General features: G+C 39.6%; 1 protein-coding gene across 1 annotated transcript; it reads left to right on the forward strand.

Moving 5' to 3' along the window:
* Positions 1 to 891: 891 nt before the first annotated feature.
* Positions 892 to 9,073, forward strand: LOC143132451 (leukocyte cell-derived chemotaxin-2-like). The gene is made up of 6 exons (XM_076291996.1): positions 892 to 1,033; positions 6,527 to 6,665; positions 7,562 to 7,609; positions 7,706 to 7,808; positions 8,031 to 8,188; positions 8,521 to 9,073. Exons 2-6 carry the CDS (start codon positions 6,626 to 6,628, stop codon positions 8,685 to 8,687), a joined length of 516 nt encoding a protein of 171 aa, XP_076148111.1. The 5' UTR covers positions 892 to 1,033; positions 6,527 to 6,625; the 3' UTR covers positions 8,688 to 9,073.
* Positions 9,074 to 20,949: the final 11,876 nt, after the last annotated feature.

Consider the following 20,949-nt stretch of genomic DNA (forward strand, 5'->3'; position numbering starts at 1 on the left):
CCCTACTGCCTGTAGAAAGAATATCCCACTTGCAAGTTCGGTGTATCCTACCAGCCGACCGAAGCAGGATCAGTTTACAGCACAGAGGCAGGCTAACGAAACGCTAGAGATTGTTGCAAACAAAATAATGGCAAACAAAACAAACAAAAACAAACAAAATAATGGCCGAGCCGGCGAAGAAGCAGCGAAAACCCTTGACGGAAGACGCAAAGAAAAGGAAAAGAGCTTCAGACCAAGCAAGGGGGAGTTTCGTAGAGAAAAAGCATCAGGCTTGCCTGGTGTCCCTTAAGGAGCTGGGCTAGCGTGCAGTAGCCTGAAAGTTATCGGTTCAATTCCCGGCTTCCATCGTTGTGCCCTTGAGCAAGGCACTTAACCCCAAGTTGCTCCGGGGACAATGTGATCCCTTGTAATATAGCTGACATATGTAAGTCACTTTGGTCAAGAAGTGTCTGCTAAATGTAATGTAATGTAATGTAATAAATTGTTTTTGCTAGAATAACCTGTTATAATTTTGCTTACATTTAGAGAGTGTTTTTCTTAACCTTAAAATAAAAGTTTGCTTATGAAACTTAAAGCGTTTTGCTCAGACTTAAGAAATATATATACTTAACATAAAATGAGTTTGCCTAGATATAAAAAGATTGTGTTAGATTTAAAGTGTTATGCTAAATGAAATGTGCTTTGAATGAAAGTTAAGGACAGAATGTAAGAAACTGTTTGTCAGCAAAACAAAAGCTGACTGGCAACTAGAGAAACAAAAAAAAAGCAGAACTATTATTTCATGGCAAGACAGAATACCAAACTTGGACATGTTCTGCCTGACCGAGAGGGGTATAAAAAGAGAACGGCCCCTTGTTCAGGGTTCTTGGTTCTTCTTTTTCCTTTTCATTTTTCTTTGGATCGAGCCTTTAGCCTTTAGACTTAGATACAGATTTCTTTCTTTGTATTTTTTATTTGTATTTGTACTGTGTTGCTGAGAACCCCGGATGCCTTGCAACAGGGCCTCTGCTCCAAAGACTTGACTTCGCTCCGGGTGAGTAGGGAGTCCGTTTGAGGGCTACTTTCTAAGACACTGTATATGGGCAAAAAACATACTGCGCACGCACTGACATACACAGGAGTAGTGAACTCAGCCAGGCATTTAGGAAGGAAAGTCCTATACTCCAGGGCAGACAAAAAAACAAATAGGCTTTGTTAGCAAATTTATTTGTTGTTGTATTTGTTGATTGTTTGTGAAGCTAGTTGCGGCCTAAATGCACATCACACACCCAAGCGAGGATACGGAAATCTGTCTGATAAATACAAGCTCAGTTTTTTTCAATGGTACATTACTTTGTACACTAAATGCCCATACACTGAGCTACTTTTACATAGATTTTCAAGTGCCTTACCCCACATACCATTTTAATCAAATGACCAAAAAACACAACTTCCCCTTGTTTAATTCTTAAAATGTTCAAGCCCATTATTTGTGGAGAGTTCAAATATTGGTACAACATTATTAAAATAAGTATGTAAAGAAAAAATAATGATTGATACCAAATGCGTACAAAAACTAGATGTACTGCAGAGCGGTACAAAATATGACCGCAAAATATGTGCGTGTGCATGTGTAGTGTGTGTGTGTTTACGTGTCTTTGTGTGTGTGTGTCTTTATGTATGTGTGCATAAATAAAGCAAATCAGGGAACCACCTACTCTTTGCGATAAGTGCCATGGGATCTTTAACAACCATGGTGAGTCAGGACCTCAATTTAACATTCATGCAAAGGAAAACATCTCCTGCAGTACAGTGTCCCTGTCACTGCAATAGGACATTGGTATTGATATTTGTTTGGTGGCTTTTGGCCACAGGGAAGAGTGCCACCTACTGGCCAGCCACCAAGACCACTTCCAGCAGGAACCTACTCTTCCAAGGAGGTTTCTTATTCAAGTACTACAGTTTTTTCTGAATGCTTAAACACAACTGTGATTCTTATAGCACAATTTTTCTAAAACTATTAATACTTATAGCAAAACCACTCACTGAGTTCGCAAAACTAAAAGCACAAACACTGCTTTGCACTCAGTTTGCAATTTTGTAACACACACTTTGCACAACTGTAGGCACAATTCACTGCACTTACACTATTTTGCCAACTTTCTGGCACACTTTCTCATGTGAAGACTGTTTTAGATAATTAGTTCACTTTGCAATCAGCCTAAGCACTATAAATAAGCCACAGGTAATGTACAATGGGTACAATGGAGGGAACGGGAAGAGTGAGAAGAGAAAGAAATAGCCCTTTTACAGCCAAAAAAACAGTCTACATGTGGGGATATTGTCATGTCAGGTCTGGATACGTCATTCCAAAATATATTTTCCCCGGTGCCTAAGACTAGGACATTGCATGTGATGAAGACGAAATTTTGAGAGAGACGACCCGAGACTGATTTGTTTTGTCCCAGTGAAATTGCCATTTTGTGTTTTGACTTGTGTTTGTTTTGATGTGTTAAATAAACACCAATACTTACAGTAAAGTTTGGATCCCTGTATGTTTACAGAACTTTGACAAAAGTATGACCTCAAACTGACATAGTCTACCTTGTACACAGAGAAAGCAAAAGCCAGATGTGTTTTTTATTCAGAACATCAGTGTGTAGTTGGCACATTGTGTGCTTATTATTATGACCGCCGCGCAGCGAAGCGGCGGTCATATAGGTTTAGTCAGAATTTATTTATTTATTTATTTATTTTTTTTGCATGCACAAATTTCTGTCAATGAGTCACGGGACACTGAAAGACCGGGGTACACGAAACTTGGTGGGCATGTAACCCCACATGGATAGCATGGAACCATTGTTTTTCGTTTTGATCTGTAGCCCCCCCGCTGGACTGGACCCCCCGAAAGGAGGGTAGGGCAGACACAGTTTTCTGTGAATATCTCGAAAACCGTAGGGTTTAATTTTTTTTTTGGTATGTTGATCTCAAGGGGCCATGTCAACCCATTCCATAACCACTCATTTCATGTATAGCGCCACCTAGTTAAACACAAAAAAGTAAAAATGAGGTGTTGTAATTGAAGGTATCTGTGACCTAACATAGTCAAAACTGCACGAAATTGGAAGTGTAGGATCATTATGACACCCTCTGTATGCACGCCAAATTTTGTGGAATTCTGTTCATGGGGGGCCACACAATAAATTAATTTATGTTACTATACACCAACTGGCCTGTAGGTGGCCGGAGACAGTTTTCTGTGAATATCTCGAGAACCGTAGGGCCTAGGAGGTCCACCTTTTTTATGTATGTTTGTGTTAAGGGGGCATGTCAACCCATCCCATTACCACTTATTTCATGTATAGCGCCACCTAGTTAAAAATTAAAAAGCAAATAATTAGGTGTTTTCATCACAATATCTCTGGCTGACAAGGTCAAAACTGCACGAAATTAAAAGCGTAGGATCATTATGACACCCTCCGAATGCATGCCAAGTTTTGTGTACTTTCGTTCATGGGGGGCCTTACAATAAAATAATTTATGTGTACATTTAGTGACATACACCAACAAGGATTCCCGGGACACTGAAAGACCGGGGTACACAAAACTTGGTGGGCATGTACCTCCACAAGGATAGCATGGAACCGTCGTTTTTCGTTTTGATCTGTAGCCCCCCCCCCCCCGCTGGACTGGACCCCCCGAAAGGAGGGTAGGGCAGACACAGTTCTCTGTGAATATCTTGAGAACTGTAGGGCCTAGGATGACCATTTTTTTCCGTATGTTTGCCTCCAGGGGTCATGTTAACCCATTTCATGAGCACACATGTGCACAAACAGATACACACACACACACACATACATTCACAGTAATCATACGTATGACACATACTCACACAGTAGACATATGTACGCTTGCATGCACAGGCACATACGCAGGCACACACACACACACACTCACACACCCACACACATAACATAAACATAACACAAACAATCAAGAATTTCTCAGAATTATGAATAGGCAAGATGGAGGTGGGGTTGTATAAAAATTAATTTTACATGTGAAATCTATGAACTAATCATGTTTTGGTACTTGTTGTCTAGCAGATACCAGTGAGAATTGAGTGTGGATAATGCAATTTAGTGAGACAGTTAGAATCATATAGGCCTTTCAGCGTGATTTCTTTTTGTGGAAAAAATGTGCTGGACTGGGCGGCGGTCATATTTTGTACCGCTCTGCGGTACATCTAGTTGTGATGGCTTGTGTTTACTGTTTTATACGAAAACACCATTTTTACGAAGGTGTGAAGAGTTGAGCAAGGTTTGTTGGCTTTTACAAGAGAACTACGATGTTTTGCTGATTGGGTAAAAGGTTTTCCTATTTGTGTGTAGAGCTTTGCAAAAAAAGCCATAGTTACAAAAAATGTGCTTAAGCAATCAGAAAAAACTGTAACTAAGCCTGCTTAGCTTCAGTAATTCAGCAAAGTCAGGATATCTGCTGGTCTGGCTGCTGGCTAAACACAAAAGGTGAAAGGCATATATAATTCTTACTGTCTCACTGAATTGCATTATGCACACTCAATTCTCACTGGTATCTGCTAGACAACAAGTACCAAAACATGATTAGTTCATAGATTTCACATGTAAAATACATTTTATACAACCCCACCCCCATCTTGCCAGTTCATAATTCTGAGAAATTCTTGAATTGTGTGCATGTGTGCGTGTACTCAATTTTGAGTGGTTGTGTTTAATCAATGACATGTCTGCTCTATTTGTATTTAATTGTTGACACTTGTGTTTACCAGTATGGATGACATGTGCATTAGAGTGCAGAATGTGTTTTGAGAATGAGAATGTGTTTAGAGTTTTGCTGAAAAGTGTAAGTGAGATCTGCAAATTGTGTTTTACCATGTGAAATGATTTAAGGTATTGACAACAGACTGGACAATTAGCTACATGAGTTCAGGGAATGATAACTTTGTTCAGCCAATGGGGTTTAGTGTTTTAGCAATTGAGAAAAACTGTAAGATCTGTTTTTTGAACTCTGAACTATAGCTTATATTGGTTGTGTCACATCATTTGAAACAAGTGTGATCAATTTTGTTGTGTTTAACGTAAGACATCTGTGCTCTATTTGTGTTTACCTTTTGCCACTTGTAGTTACCATTATGCATCACAAGTGCATCACAATGCAAAATGTGTTTACAGTTTTTCTCGATTGCTTTTACCTGCTTAAGTAAACTAGAACCCACTTGGTCTTCATGACTACTTTCTTTGCACAGCAGAAGTAATCTCTTGCGAATGTGTTCACACATTTTCATTGGTTTCACACATTTCTCACACCCTTTTGCAAAACAGTTAACACAGGTGTCATTCAAAAGCCCCAAACTCTATTGGTTTTCCCATGCTAAACAAAAGGAAAACATCTTTTCACAGGTGGTATAGATTCCTTGCATAAGTCTGAATCTCTGATACACCTGTGTGAAACTCCTTTGCACAATTCTTCAATCAGCAATCATTCATTATACATAAGAGATGTCTGTTCTGTGTTGCTATTTGCAAGTATGGATCTAATGCACATTTAGACAAAGTACTGTATTGCCTATTTGGTGGAGAAAACAGTACAAAAGGTGTTTACTGTAGGTCTATTTCGATGAAAGTTGTAGTTCAATGAAATTTACAATATCTTACTAGCTGTTTGCTGTATGTCTTACAATGACAGACATAGCAAAAATGCTCATTTTGAGAACTAGATTTTGCATTTTGTTGTCCAGTGTGTAATGATTGATTAAAGAGTGTTTTTGAATTGGCAACAAGTTGTAGTGTTTGAAGGCAAGATTTGCTTTTGCTGCATGTTTTAAGTGTTTTGAGATGTGTCATTTTGTCCAGAGTGCTTTTGTTCAGACACGGGTGTTAACTGTTTTGAGAATGTGATGTCAGACTTGACACAGGTATCAAAACAATCAAGAAAAACTGTAATTGCATGAAAAGGTGTTTTGAGTTTTGCAAAGAGTCTATGAGATCTGCAAAATGTGTTTTATATGTGAAAACAGTTTAAGGTTTTGTCAAAAGGAGGATCAGTTCAAGAAATGGCTGAGAACTGAGAATTTGGTTCAGAGAATTGTGCAAAATTGTGCAATTGTGAAAAATTTCCTTGAATTTCCCCTTGGGGATCAATAAAGTATCTATCTATCTATCTATCTATCTATCTATCTATCTATCTATCTATCTAAAAACTGTAATCAGTCCCTCATCCATTTCCACATTGTTGTCTGAATTGCTGGATAGTTTATGCATTGTAGGTTGGCTTAGGCCTGGTCTACTTGTAGCCTATTAAAGGGGAACTATGCAGGTTTTTAAGCTTAATTTACCTTAACACAACAGTACACTGTTTCCAAACTAAAATTGTAACAATAAATTGAGTAAACACTGCATTGTGAAACGGGAGAAAGTCAACATTTGTGTGTGTGTGTGTGTGTGTGTGTGTGTTTAAGGTGAGGAAATTATGAGAAAACATTTCGTAAGACCCCTCTTTCTCTCTACAGCCCATGGTATAAAAACCCTCAGATAAACCCTCAGATCAAAACACACACGTTAGTCACACAGCAAAATCTTGGCAGATCACTAGGAACACTGTAAGAAGAATGAAGGTGGCCATTGTTTTGGCTGTCCTGGTGTCCACTGGTAAGTCCTCACCTCTTTGCAGATACCAGTGCTTTCAGTTCCTATAGAATATGCTTCTTTTTTAAATGTGCAAGATCGTGACACACACAAAACACCAAGATGCAGCCTTTATTAGTCCTAATTACTGCTGTCAGCCTTTTACTGGGCTGGAGGCTGTTTTTTTTAAGATAACTGTGATGGATGTAAGGGATTTCTTTTTTGTAGAAGCATGACAAAGTAGCCACTGTGATCAGTAAACATATGTTTACTACGATCTTCCAGAAGCTAATATCATCATAGTAAAAAAGAAAGGTCCACACCCTGGCAACACCAGTGGTTAGGGAGTAGGCTAAACAGAGATTTGATCAAAATGGGGAACCATCAGACAAAGGATAAGAGGAACCTAATTATCATACAGAACAAAATGTGGTCAGGCCTGTTCGCATTACAGCAGCATGCTCAGTTACATTAAGGCAGTGATCACATTAGCCAGCGGCAAGCGGCAGGTTTCCTGTTGTTCTGGTTCGGCAGCGGAACGGTGGCAACGCTGGTATTATGCCAGCGTTGAGCAAGCTGAGCGTTGAACTTGGTTCAACTTTCAAAGTGCAACGCGAGCATATTCAATTGACAAACCGTTCGTGTTGCTTAGGAACAAGACAAAACTTATTATGGTCTGACCGTTGCTTTACATTTGCCGCTTGCCGCTGGCTAATGTGATCCCCGCCTAAGAGTATACAGTATAAATATACATATAGTCTGGAGTAGGCTCCATTTCACTGTTCCATGTGCTTTGTCATTGCACTTGACTGGAATAAAGACTGATTGCTGTATGAAGCACAAGAAACATCCTGTTTTGTTTTTCTTACATGAAAGGCAGTCTAATTTAATTACTCTTCACTGTCATTTCCTCCCTTTAGTGCTCAGCACTGACCAGCTCTTTGGACATCAGGAGGAGCCCAGTCATGGTATAATACTTACTCTCTCTCACTCACACACACACATAAAATACATACACAGCTCTTGTTTTTGCACATGTTTGAGTGGTTTTGTTTGACCAACAGAGCGTTCGCTGGTGAAATTTGGCCCCCTTTGCAGTGGAAACCCAACAAACCAAAAGAGAGGCTGTGATGTAAAATGGGGGTGTGGAAATTATGGTGCAAAACGGTAAAAGTAAAGAGAGACAAAAGGACAGATAGAGAGAAAGTAGACTGCTTCATTTTTGCCAGCATAGGCATCTTTACTATTAAATATAGTATGAGATGTCCTTATAAATGTAACAACCATTCATTTTGTGAAGTGAGAAGCGATATCTAGCAGACAAAAATAATTGTGAAAGCATACAAAAAAATATCACTGTTATGCGTGATCATTTCTTTTTTTGTATAGAACACATGGGCCACACAAGGGCCTTGATATTCAGTGCAATGATGGGGCTACAGTGTATGCACCGTTCGATGTGAAGCTGAATGGCAAAGCTGCACCATATCGCAGGCCAACCGCTCTCCAGAAGCTCATCAATGATGGCGTAAATCTAAGTGGCGGAGGTCAGGAGCAATCATTTCCTCTAAAATATTTATTTAGCGAATAATTAGTAATTATTACATAATAACAATTTATTTTATATTTTATATTCCATTACATAATCATATCATGAACTGAGGTTAAATTGTGTTTGTTGATCTTAGTCCCTTATTACTTGAAATATCAAATAAATACACTGACCTGAAAACTGGCCAGTAAAATGATTGTTTAGGCCTACATTTACAGACGGTCCATCTGATGACATGTATACCTACAACTGATCTGATAGTAAGGTGTAGTTTAGTATGTTTGTCTTATAGTCGGATTAACTTGCATTTTTGTCTGTCTGTCAAAGGTCTGTGCTTCAAGCTATTCTACGTGAAGCCTGACAAGTACAGTGGTTCGCTAAGGAAGGGCGACCGTATCGGGACACTGCACCCAATGCAGAGGGTGTACCCCGGGATGACCTCCCACACCCACGTCCAGATGTGTGACCGCTCTGACCCCACCAAGTATTTCTAATGCCGATAGAGACAGCATTCTGTAATGTCCACCCTGTCTTGCATTTTGCCTATTATGGCAGTCTCACGCATCATCATAAAACCCCATTTCTGTGACAGATATTACTTATATTGTATGGATGATGAAGCAATCAAGAATAAAAGCTCTAAACTCATTAGGCTCTGGATAATGGTCCATCACAGTGATATTAATACAGTACAGCTTCAGCCAAAACGTCCAGTTATCTGACAACAGTATTACTGAAGATTGGCACATTAATTTAAAAACATTTATACCCACTGCCTTCTTCCATCTCCGCAACTTCCCCTGTATTGTTAGTTTTACAATATCTGATCTTGCTGGTTTCACATTCTGTTGTCTCATGCTAATAAAAATGTCTCTGCACACTTGGGCTCTCATGTGGTCTTTGCATGGGTTTATTCTCAACAGCAAGGTTCACAGCACATATATACAGTGTGTGTTGACAGACAGATGTAAAAAAGCTTGAACATAATTGAAGCAATGCTTTTCTTGTGCTATAAACCTAGGGGCTTAGTTGATTGGTTGTCACCGGGATGCAGAGTTAGAGCTCAGTAAGGTGACAGCCTCGGGATAGAAGCTTCCTCTGAACCTTCTGGTTCAGGTGCGTAGACCTGACCTCCCGGCGCTACAACAGGATCATAATTAAATACGCAGATGACTCAGTAATTGTTAGCAGTGCTCTAAAACAGTGAAACAGGCCATGGTCCAGTCATCAATAACTTTGTCGAATGGTGTGAGGCATCCTACCTTCAACTAAATGTAGCCAAAACAAAGGACATGCTCATTGATTTTAGAAAAAAAAATCCAGACACAAGAAATCACATCAATCAAAAGTCAAACTGTTCAATGTGTGCAATCTTATAAATGGGGACGATAATGAGTCTCAAAACTCACATTTGAAACTAACAGTGAAGCTGTGTGTAAAAAAAGCGCATCAGCGCCAGAAACAGAACAGTCACATACTGTATAAGAAACAAAATCCAGGGAAATTATTGCTGCTACATCTCAGATTTTGCTCAAAGTTTGTCCACCTAATATTTAGGTCACAAAACTAAGACCTGTAAAGTATGTATGTTAAATTCCAATGTTTTCATATATTTTCACCCTTGATTTTTTGTATAATTTTTGCACTCTCAGAAATGCCTTATCTTGGTGGCCGTGTTTGGGCACTGATTTGTAGGGTGGAAGACAGACATGTTCTCAGTATGACTGAACCGTTAAAAGTTTGTATTGCACGCCTAGTTTATATGGAACAAAGTGCAAAACTAGTGATGCTGGATGGTCTTGTAAAGTATTTTTAAATATCCAAATGGCACCAATCATTTCGTCTGCAAATACTGTACAATACTTTATTAATGTTGAGCCAATATTTGAGGTCTCTACAACAAATGTGCATGGAGATATTAAGGATAAAACGTGTGATTCCATTTTTGGTAATGTTCATAGAACTAAAATGGCATGTGGGGTAGCTAGTAGAAACACGACAATAATTGTGGGAATAGCTCTGTTCATAGTCAAGTTGTGAAGTGCCAATGATGTACCATGTTTCCTTCATACATAAATACACTTACTTGGTTAATTTTTTTTGCCACTGAGGCAAAACAATGAATTTGGCTCAATTCTTTTCAACGGTACAACATTACTTTGTACACTAAATGCCCATACACTGAGCTACTTTCACATAGATTTTCAAGTGCCTTACCCCACGTACCATTTTAATCAAATGACCAAAAAACACAACTTCCCCTTGTTTAATTCTTAAAATGTTCAAGCCCATTATTTGTGGAGAGCTCAAATATTGGTAAAACATTAATAAAATAAGTATGTAAAAAAATAATAATGATTGACATCAAATGCGTACAAAAACTAGATGTACCGCAGAGCGGTACAAAATATGAACGCTGCCCAGTCCAGCACATTTTTTTTCCACAAAAATAAGTCACGCTTGTCAAATTGTGTTCATTTCCTACTTTGTTCCTTTTTTGTGTGTTTGTAATTGAGTGTGTGGAGAGTGTGGTTGTTTTTGTGTATGTGTTTTGTGTGTGTGTTTGTGTGTGTATGTGTGTGTGTGTGTGTGTGTGTGTGTGTGCATGTGTTTGTAGGTGTGTTTGTAGGCCAAACGACAAGTGTAAATAATATTGTTGTGTATCAACTGTGGCTGCTTTCACAATGACATTGTGCAAAAACTTGTGAAATAACAGTCTTTCTGAACGGTCTTTCTCAAGTTAGGTTAAATGGTCACTGGAATGCAGAATTTCTGCTTTAAATGGTGCTTGATACATTTTAATGGCATTCTCCTCTCTGATGTACCATTACAGTAGGCACAACTACACCTGGCTCATTTGCTTAAAATGCCATTTCCTGAAGTTGTTTCAACTGAAGTCTGACTTTATTAGACATTCCACCTCTCCTGCAGAGGGCTAGCTTCTTCTTAGACAAGAAGGATGGTGGGCATTCTCTCCCCTTGATGTCATCTGATTTTGAACAGCTGCATAAGACTACCATTTTCACTAAAATGTATCTTCATAGTGCCTATAATTTGTTGTGTACACAGAAAGGGGATGAGTGGAAGACTGTCCATTAGGGGAGACCGGGGCTGGTTGGAACACTTTTCACTCTCGGCCATATTTCTCCGTCTTACAATGCGTTGAAATTGTCAAATTGTGATTAACTGAAAGCTTGGGATCTCAGCTACAAAATGTATACATTCAATGTCAACAAATTATTCCTTGTTTTGAGTTATATATGATTAAAGTGGTGTTGTGCACGTGTGCCAACCTGCCCCATGCACGGGGTTGGTTGGCACATGTAGTCGGTTGGTTGGAACACCTATGTTATAGTCCTTTGCAGTACCCCTTTTGCTTTTGTTTGAAGTGCTCATCTATATCACTGCCTGTAGGGCTTTGCTGATGCAGTAGGGCCCACCGTCAAGACCAATTTGGTCCCTACCGATTTTTTTTTACTTCAAATGTTTAAAAATGTCTGAAATGCTTCAAAATGTAAAACTGTGTTCAGTAATTACAATAACAATGCTAAAAATATAGCCGCAAGCGGCAATGGCGGGCCCGAGCACCTGCGGGCCGCAACCCATGACATTTCAGAATCCAACAAAGCACCGACGTGGTGCATTTGTAAAATGTACATATTTGATGTGTGTGTTATTTGTTTTTGCATGTTATTTTCTGGCACATTTACTTGCTTGGCCAGGTGGGGCAATATGCAAGGCAGGCCCATTGTGTGTCATCATAATCATAATATATATTAACCTGAGAAATTTCATATTATTCATTTTAAGCAAAGAACATTTTTGATACACTTTTTGGCCAGATGGTGGCGCTATATTAGGCATGTGAATTACACATGTGAATATCATCACAATAATGATATCCAATATTTTGTAAAGTTTCAGATCAACCAATAAAGGCATTACCAATTTCTGGCACATTTTCCTGCTTGGCCAGGTGGTGGCGCTATGCCAGGCAGGCCCATAGGGTGTCTGGATATCATCATAATTATAATATCTATTAACCTGAGAAGTTTCAGACCATTCATTCAAAGCATAGAGCATTTCTGGCATATTTCCTGTTTGGCCAGATGGTGGCGCTATGCTAGGCATGTGAATTATATGTGTGAATATCATCACAATAATGATATCCAATATTTTATAAAGTTTCAGATCAATCACTTAAGGCATTGTCCATTTCTGGCACATTTCCTACTTGGCCAGGTGGTGGCGCTATGTCAGGCAGGCCCATTGGGTGTCTGGATATCATCATAATCATAATATCTATTAACCTGAGAAGACGGTTCATTCAATGCACTTTGACTTTATGACACATTTCCAGTTTATATGGTGAGATATTAAAATCATGACATATTACAACATATCAAAAATCCCTTCGCAATTTAACATCAGCAACATCTTGGCATAATGTTAGCCAAATTTCACATGAATCCGACAAACCGTCTAGGAGGAGTATGTTAAAATTGATCATGTAACATCAATGTAATTGCCATTCTTTCTGTTGCCAGGTGGTGGCACTATGCCAAATATACATTATGGGCATGTGAATATCATCACTACCATGGTATTCAAAGACCTGTGAAATTTAAAACATTTCAAGCCATGCATGGTGAATTAAGACACATTTATTGTTAACGTGGAAGGGTATTAAAATTCATAGTTTCGCCATTTCGTCAAATTATAACATATTAAAAAAAGCTTCACAATTTAGAATCAGAAGCATATTGGCATCATGTATACCAACTTTCACATGAATCGGATCAATCGTCTAGGAGGAGTACGTTAAAATTGATCATGTCCACAATGCACAAAATCCCAATTACCTCACTTCCTGTGGGCGTGGCTAATGGCATGTTAATAGAAAAGTTGATTGTTTTTGGGAGTTACACACACCCACCAAATTTGGTGTGTGTATCTAAAACTATATGCCAACCACAAGTCACAGTGACATAAGGGGGCGCTATGGAGTTCCTGGGCCAAGCCCAGTGCCAAGGCTTTTCCCCTGTGTATTCATGGTACCTCTTGACGTGTGTGCCAAATTTCATGCGTTTTCACCGATGGGAAGAACGTCTTCTGGCATCACAATTCATCACATTTTAGTCCGCACAAAATCCCAAATACCTCACTTCCTGTTGGGCGTGGCTAATGCATTGTACATACGAAAGTTGTTCATCTTGGGGAGATACACATACCTACCGAATTTGATGCGTCTAGCTGAAAGTATGTGCCAACCACTGCCTCAATCACCTAAGGGGGCGCTACTGAGTCCCTGGGCCACGCCCAGGGCCAAGCTCTTGTACCTAACTGCTTTGCGTGACACCTGATATGTGTGCCAAATTTCAAGAGTTTTCGACCATGTTAACCACCTCAAAAAAGGAAAACGCTCTGAGACAAAGTTAATATAATAATAATAATAATAAATATAGCCGCAAGCGGCAATGGCGGGCCCGAGCACCTGCGGGCCGCAAGCCGTGACATGTCGGAATCCAACAAAGCACCGACGTGGTTCATTTGTGAAATGTACATATTTGATGCATGTGCTATTTGTTTTTGTATTTTATTTTCTGCCACATGTACTTGCTTGGCCAGGTGGGGGCGCAATGCAAGGCAGGCCCATTGGGTGTCATCATAATCATAATATATATTAACCTGAGAAATTTCAGACCATTCATTTTAAGCAAAGAACATTTCTGATACACTTTTTGGTTGGCCAGATGGTGGCGCTATGTTAGACATGGAAATTAGACATGTGAATATCATCACAATAATGATATCCAAAATTTGTGTAAACTTTCAGATCAATCACTTAAGGCATTGTCCATTTCTGGCACATTTCCTGCTTGACCAGGTGGTGGCGCTATGCCAGGCAGGCCCATTGGGTGTCTGGATATCATCATAATCATAATATCTATTAACCTGAGAAGTTTCAGACCATTTATTCAAAGCATAGAGCATTTCTGGCACATTTCCTGCTTGGCCAGAAGGTGGCGCTATGCTAGGCCTGTGAATTACGCATGTGAATATCATCACAATAATGATATCCAATATTTTATAAAGTTTCAGATCAATCACTTAAGGCAGTGTCCATTTCTGGCACATTTCCTGCTTGGCCAGGTGATGGCGCTATGCCAGGCAGGCCCATTGGGTGTCTGGATATCATCATAATCACGATATCTATTAACCTGAGAAGTTTCAGACCATTTATTCAAAGCATAAAGCATTTCTGGCACATTTTCTGCTTGGCCAGATGGTGGCGCTATTCTAGGCCTGTGAATTACACATGTGAATATCATCACAATAATGATATCCAATATTTTATAAAGTTTCAGATCAATCACATAAGGCATTGTCCATTTCTGGCACATTTCCTGCTTGGCCAGGTGGTGGCGCTATGCCAGGCAGGCCCATTGGGTGTCTGGATATCATCATAATCACGATATCTATTAACCTGAGAAGTTTCAGACCATTTATTCAAAGCATAGAGCATTTCTGGCACATTTTCTGCTTGGCCAGATGGTGGCGCTATGCTAGGCCTGTGAATTACACATGTGAATATCATCACAATAATGATATCCAATATTTTATAAAGTTTCAGATCAATCACTTAAGGCATTTTCCATTTCTGGCACATTTCCTGCTTGGCCAGGTGGTGGCGCTATGCCAAGCAGGCCCATTGGGTGTCTGGATATCATCATAATCATGATATCTATTAACCTGAAAAGTTTCAGACCATTCATTCAATGCACTGTGATTTATGACATATTTCCTGTTTATGTGGTGAGATATTAAAATCATATAAAATATATTACAACATTCAAAAATCCCTTCACAATTTAACATCAGCGACATCTTGGCATAATGTTTGCCAAATTTCAAATGAATCTGACAAACCGTCTAGGAGGAGTATGTTCAAATTGATCATATGAAATCAGTATAATTGTCATTCTTTCTGTTGCCAGGTGGTGGCGCTATGCCAAACATGCATTATGGGCATGTGAATATTATCATTAACATGGTCTTTTATGACCTGTGAAATGTAAAACATTTCAAGCCATGCATGGTGAATTATGACACATTTATTGTTCATGTGGAAGGGTATTAAAATTAATAATTTCGCCATTTCGTCAAATTACAACATATCAAAAAAAGGCTTCACAATTTATAATCAGGAACATCTCAGCGTCATGTATACCAACTTTGACATGAATCGGATCAACCGTCTAGGAGGAGTACGTTAAAATTGATCATGTCCACAACGCACAAAATCTCAATTACCTCACTTCCTGTGGGCGTGGCTAATGACATGTTAATACAAAAGTTGTTTGGTTTTAGGAGTTACATACACCCACCAAATTTGGTGTGTGTATCTAAAACTATATGCCAACCACAAGTCACAGTGACATAAGGGGGCGCTATGGAGTTCCTGGGCAACGCCCGGTGCCAAGCTTTTATCCCTGTCTATTCACTGTATCACTTGATGTGTGTGCCAAATTTCATGCGTTTTCGCCCATGAGAAGCACCTCTTTTGGCATCATGATTCATCAAATATTTCATCACATATTAGTCTGCACAAAATCCCAAATACCTCACTTCCTGTTGGGCGTGGCTAATGCATTGTACATACGAAAGTCGTTCATCTTGGGGAGATACAGACACCTACCAAATTTGGTGTGTGTAGCTGAAAGTATATGCCCACCACGGGATCAGTCATCTAAGGGGGCGTAAGGGGGCGCTAGCGAGTCTCTGGGCCATACCCGGGGCCAAGTTTTTTTACCTAGCTGCTTTGTGTGACACCTGATGTGTGTGCCAAATTTCAAGACTTTTCGATTATGTTGACCACCTCAAAATATTTGCCAACCACAGGATCAGTCACCTTAGGGGGCGCTAGCGAGTCCCTGGGCCACGCCCGGGGTCAAGCTCTTGTACCTAACTGCGATGCGTGACACCTGACGTGTGTGCCAAATTTCAAGAGTTTTCGACCATGTTAACCACCTCAAAAACAGGAAAGCGAAAAAGTAGAATAACAATAATAATATAGAAAAAATATAGCCGCAAGCGGCAATGGCGGGCCCGAGCACCTGCGGGCCGCAACCCGTGACATGTCGGAATCCAACAAAGCACCGACGTGGTGCATTTGTGAAATGTACATATTTGATGCGTGTGCTACTTGTTTTTGTATTTTATTTTCTGCCACATGTACTTGCTTGGCCAGGTGGGGGCGCAATGCAAGGCAGGCCCATTGGGTGTCATCATAATCATAGTATATATTAACCTGAGAAATTTCAGACCATTCATTTTAAGCAAAGAACATTTCTGATACACTTTTTGGTTGGCCAGATGGTGGCGATATGTTAGGCATGCAAATTACACATGTGAATATCATCACAATAATGATATCCAATTTTTTTGTAAACTTTCAGATCAATCACTTAAGGCATTGTACATTTTCTGCCACATTTCCTGCTTGACCAGGTGGTGGCGCTATGCCAGGCCGGCCCATTGGGTGTCTGGATATCATCATAATTATAATATCTATTAACATTAGAAGTTTCAGACCATTTATTCAAAGCATAGAGCATTTCTGGCACATTTCCTGCTTGGCCAGAAGGTGGCGCTATGCTAGGCCTGTGAATTACGCATGTGAATATCATCACAATAATGATATCCAATATTTTATAACGTTTCAGATCAATCACTTAAGGCATTGTCCATTTCTGGCACATTTCCTGCTTGGCCAGGTGGTGGCGCTATGCCAGGCAGGCCCATTGGGTGTCTGGATATCATCATAATCATGATATCTATTAACCTGAGAAGTTTCAGACCATTCATTCAATGCACTGTGATTTATGACACATTTCCTGTTTATGTGGTGAGATATTAAAATCATATCAAATATATTACAACATTCAAAAATCCATTCACAATTTAACATCAGCGACATCTTGGCATAATGTTTGCCAAATTTCAAATGAATCTGACAAACCGTCTAGGAAGAGTATGTTCAAATTGATCATGTGACATCAGTATAATTGTCATTCTTTCTGTTGCCAGTTGGTGGCGCTATGCCAAACATGCATTATGGGCATGTGAATATTATCATTAACATGGTCTTCAATGATCTGTGAAATTTAAAACACTTCAAGCCATGCATGGTGAATTATGACACATTTATTGTTTATGTGGAAGGGTATTAAAATTAATAATTTCGCCATTTCGTCAAATTACAACATATCAAAAAAAAACTTCACAATTTATAATCAGGAACATCTCGGCATCATGTATACCAACTTTGACATGAATCGGATCAACCGTCTAGGAGGAGTACGTTAAAATTGATCATGTCCACAACGCACAAAATCTCAATTACCTCACTTCCTGTGGGCGTGGCTAATGGCATGTTAATACAAAAGTTGTTTGTTTTTGGGAGTTACATACACCCACCAAATTTGGTGTGTGTATCTAAAACTATATGCCAACCACAAGTCACTGTGACGTAAGGGGGCGCTATGGAGTTCCTGGGCAACGCCCGGTGCCAAGCTTTTATCCCTGTCTATTCACTGTACCACTTGATGTGTGTGCTAAATTTCATGCGTTTTCGACTATGTTAACCACCTCAAAATATTTGCCAACCACGAGATCAGTCACCTAAGGAGGCGCTAGCGAGTCCCTGGGCCACGCCCGGGGTCAAGCTTTTGTACCTAACTGCGATGCATGACACCTGACGTGTGTGCCAAATTTCAAGAGGTTTCGACCATGTTAACCACCTCAAAAACAGGAAAGCAAAAAAGTGAAATAACAATAATAATAATAAATATAGCCGCAAGCGGCAATGGCGGGCCCGAGCACCTGCGGGCCGCAACCCGTGACATGTCGGAATCCAACAAAGCACCGACGTGGTGCGTTTGTGAAATGTACATATTTGATGCGTGGGCTATTTGCTTTTGTATTTTATTTTCTGCCACATTTACTCGCTTGGCCAGGTGGGGGCGTAATGCAAGGCAGGCCCATTGGGTGTCATCATAATCATAATATATATTAACCTGAGAAATTTCAGACCATTTATTTTAAGCAAAGAACATTTCTGATACACTTTTTGGTTGGCCAGATGGTGGCGCTATGTTAGGCATGAAAATTACACATGTGAATATCATCACAATAATGATATCCAAAATGTTTGTTAACTTTCAGATCAATCACTTAAGGCATTGTCCATTTCTGGCACATTTACTGCTTGACCAGGTGGTGGCGCTATGCCAGGCAGGCCCATTGGGTGTCTGGATATCATCATAATCATAATATCTATTAACCTGAAAAGTTTCAGACCATTTATTCAAAGCATAGAGCATTTCTGGCACATTTCCTGCTTGGCCAGAAGGTGGCGCTATGCTAGGCCTGTGAATTACGCACGTGAATATCATCACAATAATGATATCCAATATTTTATAAAGTTTCAGATCAATCACTTAAGGCATTGTCCATTTCTGGCACATTTCCTGCTTGGCCAGGTGGTGGCGCTATGCCAGGCAGGCCCATTGGGTGTCTGGATATCATCATAATCATGATATCTATTAACCTGAGAAGTTTCAGACCATTCATTCAATGCACTGTGATTTATGACACATTTCCTGTTTATGTGGTGAGATATTAAAATCATATCAAATATATTACAACATTCCAAAATCCATTCACAATTTAACATCAGCGACATCTTGGCATAATGTTTGCCAAATTTCAAATGAATCTGACAAACCGTCTAGGAGGAGTATGTTCAAATTGATCATGTGACATCAGTATAATTGTCATTCTTTCTGTTGCCAGTTGGTGGCGCTTTGCCAAACATGCATTATGGGCATGTGAATATTATCATTAACATGGTCTTCAATGACCTGTGAAATTTAAAACATTTCAAGCCATGCATGGTGAATTATGACACATTTATTGTTTATGTGGAAGGGTATTAAAATTAATAATTTCGCCATTTCGTCAAATTACAACATATCAAAAAAAAACGTCACAATTTACAATCAGGAACATCTCGGCCTCATGTATACCAACTTTGACATGAATCGGATCAACCGTCTAGGAGGAGTACGTTAAAATTGATCATGTCCACAACGCACAAAATCTCAATTACCTCACTTCCTGTGGGCGTGGCTAATGGCATGTTAATACAAAAGTTGTTTGTTTTTGGGAGTTACATACACCCACCAAATTTGGTGTGTGTATCTAAAACTATATGCCAACCACAAGTCACTGTGACGTAAGGGGGCGCTATGGAGTTCCTGGGCAACGCCCGGTGCCAAGCTTTTATCCCTGTCTATTCACTGTACCACTTGATGTGTGTGCTAAATTTCATGCGTTTTCGACTATGTTAACCACCTCAAAATATTTGCCAACCACGAGATCAGTCACCTAAGGAGGCGCTAGCGAGTCCCTGGGCCACGCCCGGGGTCAAGCTCTTGTACCTAACTGCGATGCTTGACACCTGACGTGTGTGCCAAATTTCAAGAGGTTTCGACCATGTTAACCACCTCAAAAACAGGAAAGCAAAAAAGTGAAATAACAATAATAAATATAGCCGCAAGCGGCAATGGCGGGCCCGAGCACCTGCGGGCCGCAACCCGTGACATGTCGGAATCCAACAAAGCACCGACGTGGTGCATTTGTGAAATGTACATTTTTAATGCGTGTGCTAGTTGTTTTTGTATTTTATTTTCTGCCACATTTACTCGCTTGGCCAGGTGGGGGCGTAATGCAAGGCAGGCCCATTGGGTGTCATCATAATCATAATATATATTAACCTGAGAAATTTCAGACCATTCATTTTAAACAAAGAACATTTCTGATACACTTTTTGGTTGGCCAGATGGTGGCGCTATGTTAGGAATGAAAATTACACATGTGAATATCATCACAATAATGATATCCAAAATGTTTGTAAACATTCAGATCAATCACTTAAGGCATTGTCCATTTCTGACACATTTACTGCTTGACCAGGTGGTGGCGCTATGCCAGGCAGGCCCATTGGGTGTCTGGATATCATCATAATATTAATATCTATTAACCTGAAAAGTTTCAGACCATTTATTCAAAGCATAGAGCATTTCTGGCACATTTCCTGCTTGGCCAGAAGGTGGCGCTATGCTAGGCCTGTGAATTTACGCATGTGAATATCATCACAATAATGATATCCGATATTTTATAAAGTTTCAGATCAATCACTTAAGGCATTGTCCATTTCTGGCACATTTCCTGCTTGGCCAGGTGGTGGCGCTATGCCAGGCAGGCCCATTGGGTGTCTGGATATCATCATAATCATGATATCTATTAACCTGAGAAGTTTCAGACCATTCATTCAATGTACTGTGATTTATGACACATTTCCTGTTTATGTGGTGAGATATTAAAATCATATCAAATATATTACAACATTAAAAAATCCATTCACAATTTAACATCAGCGACATCTTGGCATAATGTTTGCCAAATTTCAAATGAATCTGACAAACCGTCTAGGAGGAGTATGTTCAAATTGATCATGTTACATCAGTATAATTGTCATTCTTTCTGTTGCCAGTTGGTGGCGCTATGCCAAACATGCATTATGGGCATGTGAATATTATCATCAACATGGTCTTCAATGACCTGTGAAATTTAAAAAATTTCAAGCCATGCATGGTGAATTATAACACATTTATTGTTTATGTGGAAGGG

The sequence above is a fragment of the Alosa pseudoharengus genome, unplaced genomic scaffold (genome assembly GCF_046254945.1).
Source record: "Alosa pseudoharengus isolate Yale_2024_CS ecotype anadromous, Long Island Sound unplaced genomic scaffold, YU_APseudo_1.1 YU_APseudo_1.1_scf_19, whole genome shotgun sequence".
Lineage (NCBI taxonomy): Eukaryota > Metazoa > Chordata > Actinopteri > Clupeiformes > Clupeidae > Alosa > Alosa pseudoharengus.

Bases quoted from the DNA above. Each gene is read 5' to 3' on its own strand.
- LOC143132451 (XM_076291996.1), top strand. From the start codon at position 6,626: ATGAAGGTGGCCATTGTTTTGGCTGTCCTGGTGTCCACTG. The intron at 6,666-7,561 runs GTAAGTCCTCAC...TCCTCCCTTTAG, and splicing joins GGCTGTCCTGGTGTCCACTG to TGCTCAGCACTGACCAGCTC. The intron at 7,809-8,030 runs GTAAAAGTAAAG...TTTTTTGTATAG, and splicing joins GGAAATTATGGTGCAAAACG to AACACATGGGCCACACAAGG.